General features: G+C 44.1%; 1 protein-coding gene across 1 annotated transcript; it reads left to right on the forward strand.

Annotated features, from left to right (window-relative positions):
* Positions 1–686: 686 nt before the first annotated feature.
* On the forward strand, positions 687–5,775 carry LOC115109881 (forkhead box protein J1-B-like). The gene is made up of 3 exons (XM_029635128.2): positions 687–1,929; positions 2,127–2,711; positions 3,305–5,775. Exons 2-3 carry the CDS (start codon positions 2,142–2,144, stop codon positions 4,142–4,144), a joined length of 1,410 nt encoding a protein of 469 aa, XP_029490988.1. The 5' UTR covers positions 687–1,929; positions 2,127–2,141; the 3' UTR covers positions 4,145–5,775.
* The last annotated feature ends 3,819 nt before the right edge of the window (positions 5,776–9,594 follow it).

Below are 9,594 nucleotides of genomic sequence, written 5' to 3' on the forward strand. Positions count from 1 at the left end.
CCTTAGCAAGGCAGGGTAGGATAGATATAGGCCTATAGAAGTTTGGGTCAAGAGTGTGTCCCCTTTGAAGAGGGGGATGACCGCAGCTGCTTTCCAATCTTTGGGAATCTCAGACGACAAGGAAGAGAGGTTGAACAGGCTAGTAATAGGGGTGGCAACAATTTCGGCAGATCATTTTAGAAAGAAAGGGTCCAGATGGTCTAGCCCGACTGATTTGTAGGGGTCCAGATTTTGCAGCTCTTTCAGAACAACAGCTGACTGGATTTGGGAGAAGAAGAAATGGGGAAGGCTTGGGTGAGATGCTGTGGGGGTGCAGTGCTGTTGACCGGGGTAGGGGTAGCCAGGTGGAAAGCATGGCCAGCCGTAGAAAAATGCTTATTGAAATTCTCAATTATAGTGGATTTATCGGTGCTGACAGTGTTTCCTATCTTCAGTGCAGTGGGCAGCTGGGAGGAGGTGTTCTTATTCTCCATGGACTTTACAGTGTCCCAGAACTTTTTTGAGTTTGTGTTGCAGGAAGCAAATTTCTGCTTGAAAAAGCTAGCCTTGGCTTTTCTAACTGCCTGTGTATATTGGTTTCTAGCTTCCCTGAAAAGTTGAATATCACGGGGCTGTTCGATGCTAATGCAGAACGCCATAGGATGTTTTTGTGTTGGTTAAGGGCAGTCAGGTCTGGAGAGAACCAAGGGCTATATCTGTTCCTGGTTCTAAATTTCTTGAATGGGGCATGTTTATTTAAGATGATTAGGAAGGCATTTAAAAAAAATAACCAGGCATCCTCTACTGACGGGATGAGATCAATATCCTTCCAGGATACCCGGGCCAGGTCGATTAGAAAGGCCTGCTCGCTGAAGTGTTTCAGGGAGCGTTTGACAGTGTTGAGTGGAGGTCGTTTGACCGCTGACCCATTACACCCTGAGTTAGAAAGACAGAGTTTGTGAGCCTGTGTCCCAGACTTCCAGGATCAGAGAAAGAGTGACTGTGATGGAGTTTTCTACAATGATCATATTCATTTTAACGGAATCATAGTTTCCCTGTCAGCTGGGTATACCTACTGATTAAATAATGGGTATAGAAAATACGAGAACCTAACATCGACAATAACCAGTAGATGTCGCTAATACATCATGTCAAAACCAGAATTACCCAATTTCATCACAGAGCCAGTATGTTCGCAATGTCTACTACACACAATCTCATTAACTGTAACATTTATGCATTCAATGTCTATAAAACGAGGAATTAATCAAAAGTCAATTCAAATATCGACCATGTGTAGGTAAAGTCACATCACAGTTGTAAAACATTTAACTCCAAAGGTGGCTGTTTTTACAATTAACTAAGGATGTATTCATTATCTGCAATTATTCAGGATACCGTTTAAATAATATGTATCATTAGCTGTCCAATAGCCTACAGAAGAGCCTTAGTAACAAAACGGCACTTTCGTTTTTAAATCAAAACTCATCCTTCTTACAATTCATAAATGCACAACGTATTCAATGACAGTCAGAAGCCAATTTATTTCTGATTAATTAGGTAAAAAATATTACGTAGAATATTAAGTGCAATTACATTCTGTTTTCACTGATTTGAGCCGTAGAAACAAAGGTGAAACCTGTAAATCACGGAGCCAATCAGCGACCTGCAATTTGTTCAGGGCTATTAAAACTCAAGGCGGTCTTTTCTGTCTTTCCCTCAGTATGTTCGGATCTGTTTCTCCGCCGTTGTGGGATTATTATCACACATCGACAGGATCTGAATGAAGGCTACTTTTGCAAATGAAGTCTTGGGTTTACATGTTTAGATAGCAGTTCCTCACAAAGCCGTCTGTACAGACATCGCAATAACGTGTAAGAGGTTTGGGTACCATATGAGAACAGTGGAGCTGATCACTCAAGTTGTACTGCGGAGTACACCAAGACCAAGGTAATTGTACTGCTTTTGTTAATACTTCTTTATGAATGAATGGCCACTGTTCTTTTATTTTTATGAGTTTATAATGCAATATTTCACATTGTAAATTTAAAGTCAGCTGAGTGTGATCACACCAATATGTAAAGGATTCACAGGAATGACAGCCAGCAAGAAATGTAATACAGCAATCTTTTGTGGGAATTTATTAGCAGGGTCACTTTACAATGCCAGTACTACCAAGTCAGGAGATTGCCACCAGATTCAAGGAGAAATGTATGAAGCTTCACCCAGAAGACCAAGACAATGAGAATGGTTCAGTGCACCTGGATGACAGTCTCACCAGCCTCCAATGGCTCCAGGACTTCACCATAGTCAGTGCGAGTCTAGAAAGCCTACCGGGCTCCACTTGCCAGCCGTACCACCTGCCTCAGCCCAGCCACCTGCACCCTCAGGGCTCTGACTCCCCTTCCAGTCCACCTGCTGGGGACACTGCAGCCTCCGGGATGCCTCAGAGTGCAGGCAGCCCCATCACCTCCAGTGCCTCAGCCAACAGGACTAGTTACTACTCACTTCACCCGACAGTGACCAACCACCACCAGATCACTGTGCCAGCCAAGTCCCTGGAGGAGGTAGACTTCAAGACCAACCACGAGGTGAAGCCTCCCTACTCCTACGCCACACTGATCTGCAGAGCCATGCAGGCAGGCAAGAAGAACAAGATCACACTGTCTGCTATCTATAACTGGATCACAGAGAACTTCTGCTACTACAGACACGCTGAGACCAGCTGGCAGGTTAGTGACTCAGACTGCCTTCTACATTATTGATCAAACCTGAGAGAGGTACACAACACAGGGGGGAGAGAGACGGGTGGGCGATTGCATGCAACTAATCCCTCAGAGATACAGTATTTATTTTGATGTTGTATGGAAAATAAGATCTTAGGCCTATCGTGGTTATATTTGTTCATCATTGACGTAACCGTGGGTTATTTCTTGTTTGATTTTTTGGGGGGGAAATAAGTGGAAGATGAGTAGAAATCATCGGACAGGAACAGGCGCAACTCTCGCTGACCATTCAAAAATGTGTCGTTTTATTAGACACGTTTTAAATGATTGACGTTGTTTGATTTTCTTGGAATCTCTGTGATGGGAACTATATAATGAAGGAGTATAATGAAGGAGTATAATGAAGGAGTATAATGAACTTAAATTGTTATTACCTTGTCCTAACAATGCACATTTGACATGTTATAACCAATGATTTATATATGCACATGGTTAGGTGTAACATTATGACGATCCAGCAACAAATGACAGAGAACCTTTAGTAAGAATACTATCAGTTAGCTCGTCATTTCATGAACTACATTCTATTCTCTCCTCAGAACTCTATCCGTCATAACCTGTCACTCAACAAGTGCTTCATGAAGGTTCCCAGGCAGAAGAATGAACCAGGAAAAGGGGGATTCTGGCAGATTGACCCTCAGTACGCGGACATGTTTGTCAATGGAGTCTTCAAGCGCAAGCGGATGTCAGCCATCCATTTCAACACCCAGAGACACAGCAAAACCCAAGGATCATCCCGTAACCGGAAAACCCAGGAGTACCACCAGCATTTTCAACAGGCCCACTACACAGTGTCCCACAGAGGAGCAGGTGCTGGGAACAGATGCAAACTTAGTGGCACAAAGTGGGAGACAGTCCATAAGTCACCACTGTTGACACCGGATCTCATGGAACCAGAGGCACTGAAGGGTGAACTAGACTGGGCCATGGTGTTTGACGATGTTCTGAATGGGAGCAGCAATAACTTTCAGGATCTAGACATGAACTTAGCTCTGAACTCCCTGGGCTGTAAGGTGGAGCTCTCCCAGCAGGATCAGGGCCGGGCCTGGCACCTGGGGAGGTGGTGCAGTGGAGGGGCTGACCGGGACCACCAGCAGGCCTGCAGGTACATGGAGGTGACCACCATGGGCTGCTACAGCATGGAGGAGATCCAGCAGCACCTCAATCTGACTGGGCTGCAGCAGCCGCTCCCTTTGGGGGTCCACCCACAGCACTTTGAGGAGCCGACACTGTTCCCTGATGAGCAGCAGAGGCACCCCTGGGAGGAGCTGAAAGAGGAGGTGCAGGCAGTGCCTATCACCCTGGACCATAGTCTCAGCTTCTGTGAAGGCTTCTTCACTGAGATGCAGCCATGGGGGACAGCAGAGTCTTATATGTGACACCCTCACCCAGCACCAGCCCCAATACTGAACAAGCAGTCCAGCAGGAGGCCAGAGGACCTATAGACTACTGTTTTGCTACATTAGCATCATGGATTCATTCAGAAAAACATACGTTAATTGATTTTTGATTTTTTAAATATTTTATGTGCATTTTCTATTTGCTTTTTGATTGTTTGCATCTATGAAATAAACATGCTGTTTTTAACGTAGCATTGAATGTCTGTTATAGAACTAATAAATCTATCCTAATTAGCAACAACTTCATTCCAAAAATCTATACACTAAAATCTATACACCAGTCAAAAGTTTTAGAACACCTACTCATTCAAAGGTTTTTCTTTATTTTTTACTATTGTCTACACTGTAGAATAATAGTTAAGACATCAAAACTGTGAAATAACACATATGGAATCATGTAGTAACCAAAAAAGTGTTAAACTAATCAAAATATATTTTACATTTTAAATTCTTCAAATAGCCACCCTTTGCCTTGATGACAGATTTGCACACTCTTGGCATTCTCTCAACCAGCTTCATGAGGTAGTCACCTGGAATGCATTTCAATTAACAGGCGTGCCTTCTTAAAAGTTCATTTGTGGAATTTCTTTCCTTCTTAATGCATTTGAGCCAATCAGTTGTGTTGTGGTAAGGGTGGTATACAGAAGATAGCCCTATTTGATAAAAGACCAAGTCCATATTATGACAAGAACAGCTCAAATAAGCAAAGAGAAACGACAGTCCATCATTACTTTAAGACATGAAGATCAGTCAATCTGGAAAATGTCAAGAACTTGCTCGCATGAGGACCACCACAGGAATGGAAGACCTAGAGTTACCTCTGCTGCAGAGGATAAGTTCATTAGAATTACCAGCCTCAGAAATTGCAGCCCAAATAAATGCTTCACAGAGTTCAAGTAACAGACACATCTCAACATCAACTGTTCAGAGGAGACTGTGTGAATCAGGCCTTCATGCACGAATTGCTGAAACCACTACTAAAGGACACCAATAAGAACCAACTTGCTTGGGCCAAGAAACATGAGCAATGGACATTAGACAAGTGGAAATTTGATATTTTACACACACACATGAAGGATAGTCGCTCTGGATAAGAGCGTCTGCTAAATGACTTAAATGTAAATGTATAAGCAATAATGAAAAATGTGTGTATATAGTGTTTTGGAACTCTTCACATATTAATATAATATAATTTCAGAATCAGTATTTTGTGGGCAATCAGATCAGACATAATGCTAGAGAGAGTTGTGCCATGACAGTTTTCTGGCTGTCCAACCGGCTGTCCAATTATGCTCTGAAAGTCTTCAACTGTAAAACTTTATGATGATTTTTTAATATTCTTTCCATTAGTAGATATTCTAAAAAGGCTCGGGATTACCTAACATTAGTATAGCCATGGTTGTAAGGGTATGTTATGTACATGATGTTTTATGTATGATTCAAGTAATACAGTTAAAATATGAAAATACTGAATAACTTTTTCAGCATAGATGGTCATTTCTTTGGCAGTAAGTTTATCTAAACGTGCATGTGATGAATGGGGTGATTAATTATTGAATGATTAATTAAAAGGCTGTAAATAATGCATTAATTAAATAAAGACAGTGGACTTAAAAATAAATGCTTTTGTGATGTAGTTTCTATGATCTTCCTAGGGATAGGAAAAAGATGGAACAAAGTAAATAGGTGTTAACTTGTGGAATAGACACCAGCTGAAATAGGTTTTTACCAATCAGCATTCAGGATTAGACCCACCCGTTGTATACATCTCATTATAAACTGGGTGGTTCGAGCCCTGAATGCTGATTGGCTGACAGCGCTGGTATATCAGGCCGTATACCACAGGTACCACTGCTCTAATTATGTTGATAACCAGTTTATAATAGCAATAAGGCAACTCGGGGGGGTTGTGGTATATGGCCAATATACCACAGCTAAGGGCTGTATCCAGACACTCCACTTATGTCACGCATAAGAACAGCCCTTAGCCGTGGTATATTGGCCATATACCACACCCCCTCATGCCTTATTGCTTAACTATACTGTATTATCTAATGTTAATGTATGTAGTAGACAGACAGATAGGACAAGTACATTTACAACTCTTCTACTCTACCAGGAATGAACTGTCCTATCTCTATCCCCTACCTACACCCTCTCACCATACACCACTGAAAGTTCGTCTTATGAGGACCAGCCTGCCTAAGCCCCGGTCCCTCAGTGCATTCTGAAATGGATGGTACAAAACAAAGCACTTCACTCAGCAGGGCAGATGAACACACTTCCATCTCTGCAAGATGAAACGTTGCTTTCAGATCCCTCCAGGAGTTGTTTATTTATCAGGCTTTCCCAACAAATCCAAATTCCATTTCCAGAGGATCCATTAGCGATAGAGTGTGACGAGGTATTGTAGCAGCGCTCATTCAATTTCACTCATGGTGGCGAAGTTCTTCCAGGATAAAAAAATAATTGTGTGTGTGTGTGTGTGTGTGTGTGTGTGTGTGTGTGTGTGTGTGTGTGTGTGTGTGTGTGTGTGTGTGTGTGTGTGTGTGTGTGTGTGTGTGTGTGTGTGTGTGTGTGTGTGTGTGTGTGTGTGTGTGTGTGTGTGTGTGTGTGTGTGTGTGTGTGTGTGTGTGTGTGTGTGTGTGTGTGTGTGTGTGTGTGTGTGTGTGTGTGTGTGTGTGTGTGTGTGTGTGTGTGTGTGTGTGTGTGTGTGTGTGTGTGTGTGCGTGTGTGTGTGTGTGCGCTTCTCTTGCCCCATGTTATAATGAAGATAACCTCTTTGTCTTTCATAACAGAAAAAAGTAGATATTTCCCTCAGGCATGTCTGAGCTTGTCGAAGCTTTATAAGATGGCCAGACCCACTGGACTAATAACCATGGTGCAACTTGGTCTGTCTGTGGAAGTCTAATGTTTTTGTAATCGTCACCCTGAACATGAGCAGCCCAGAGGCAGGTGTTAAGGAAGAGTCAGGTCAGGTGGAGGTGGTGGAGCAGGTCTGGGCATGCAGGGGCCATTGTGTTATTATGCAGTTCTGAGTAAACATAAACCAGTTGGATGTGTAGGTAGGTTGGGTCATCCTGAGGTCCATGGCCAATCTGCACATCACTTAAACTGAACCACATCACAGCTTGTGGGCCTTACGGCAGCTTACTTTCTAGACAATCTAATAGAAGGTACAGCTGGGTGGTGAGCTCAAATCTAACATTCCCCCCTGGACAAACTTCTTGTCTGTTGTCGAAGCCAACCCTCCTGAGCTGCCCTGATAGACTTATCTCCCAGCAGGCAGAACCATGGGGCTCTATTCAAACAAGGAACTGTGGCACACTGTCGGCCCAACATGCAGATCTGTCAGGGTGAACAAGCAGGGCGGTCAATGCACCCTGACCCTGTCTGCTTTATGTCCTCCTGGTACTGCTGATTACAGGAGCTGACTGCTGGGGGGGCACAGGACAGCCAAGGAGGAGCTGACTGCTGGGGGGCACAGGACAGCCAAGGAGGAGCTGACTGCTGGGGGGCACAGGACAGCCAAGGAGGAGCTGACTGCTGGGGGGCACAGGACAGCCAAGGAGGAGCTGACTGCTGGGGGGCACAGGACAGCCAAGGAGGAGCTGACTGCTGGGGAGCACAGGACAGCCAAGGAGGAGCTGACTTCTGGGGAGCACAGGACAGCCAAGGAGGAGCTGAAACAAAGGGTGAACTGATACTGATGGGTTCACTCACGTACACGATACCTGAACAAAACAAATCACTTCTGTTTTTATGAGTCTTTCCAGTGATATACAGTAGAAAGCACAACACAGAGTGGGGACAGCCTGAAATCTCCATGGCTTGTGTGGACGTTTCTATTACATCTGTGCAAACAGTCCCAACCTGACATACATATTATTGAACACATGGTCCCCAGTCCCCAGAGTCCATTCACTCTGAGAATGATTGCTTCTCATTGTTCCCTGCATCTTCATCCAAACCAAGTGGAAGTCTTTGTGTGGTGGAGAGACGGCTGGGGATCCATCTCCTTCAGATGTGTGAAGCCAGAGCAGAGAAGGGGATGAGGACCTGCATCTGACTGTGTAGTGCCTTGCATTAGTCAAGTAAACCTCTGTCTTAATGCACAGCTCTGCTGAGTTTAAAACATCATTCTAAATATATTTCTATACTCTTGAGCATGGTTATAGATATGTCTTCAATTATCACTGTTGTATACATTATGATAGGAGAAACCTGACAGGTTCCAACTTCTACATTCTCGGCTTTGCTGAACAATCTTTTGGGAGACCAACTGTCATGGTTGATATTCAGTCACACAAAAGAGATCCATTTTTATCAAGTGGGATGACTGTCTCTCTATCTGTCACATGAGGGGTTAAACAGATTTATCTAATTTTCTCACATGGTCATTTCATTTCCACGGTCCATTCCTAATTCTGACTTGGGTTGACTGATCAATGACATCCTCCAGAAAGAAAGACAATCTAAATATAGAAAAAAAATAGTATTTGTTTTTACCATGCTGTTTGAACGACCAGGTTGCAGACCAAGTTACCTGCTGTTTGTGACTGGAATCTTCACAGGAACTCAAGAAAATTGTATTTTTCTCTCAAAGACAAAGCATGGTTGGGAATAATGGTTTAATATCCAATGGTCTTTCATTAACTTCCTCTATGAAGGTATGTGGTCTCCCACATGAGAAAATACTGTAGTATAGATGGTGTTAGGAGGTCAATGGAACGCAGACCGTGAGGAATAGAAGGAAGCTGGATTGGGGCAAGTTAAACACGTTTTTTTTTTTTTTTTTTAAAGTGGATATTCATCAAATCCGTCATGATTGATGCATTGTAAGAGACCCAGAAGCATTTCGCTACACCCGCAATAACATCTGCCAAATATATGTCGTTCTCAACTAACATCAAGGCGGTGGCCCGTTCCTGTAGGTTCATGCTCTACAACATCCGCAGAGTACGACCCTGCCTCACACAGGAAGCGGCGCAGGTCCTAATCCAGGCACTTGTCATCTCCCGTCTGGATTACTGCAACTCGCTGTTGGCTGGGCTCCCTGCCTGTGCCATTAAACCCCTACAACTCATCCAGAACGCCGCAGCCCGTCTGGTGTTCAACCTTCCCAAGTTCTCTCACGTCACCCCGCTCCTCCGCTCTCTCCACTGGCTTCCAGTTGAAGCTCGCATCCGCTACAAGACCATGGTGCTTGCCTACGGAGCTGTGAGGGGAACGGCACCTCAGTACCTCCAGGCTCTGATCAGGCCCTACACCCAAACAAGGGCACTGCGTTCATCCACCTCTGGCCTGCTCGCCTCCCTACCACTGAGGAAGTACAGTTCTCGCTCAGCCCAGTCAAAACTGTTCGCTGCTCTGGCCCCCAATGGTGGAACAAACTCCCTCACGACGCCAGGACAGCGGAGTCAATCACC

Source organism: Oncorhynchus nerka, linkage group LG26, assembly GCF_034236695.1.
Source record: "Oncorhynchus nerka isolate Pitt River linkage group LG26, Oner_Uvic_2.0, whole genome shotgun sequence".
NCBI classification, from domain to species: Eukaryota; Metazoa; Chordata; class Actinopteri; order Salmoniformes; family Salmonidae; genus Oncorhynchus; species Oncorhynchus nerka.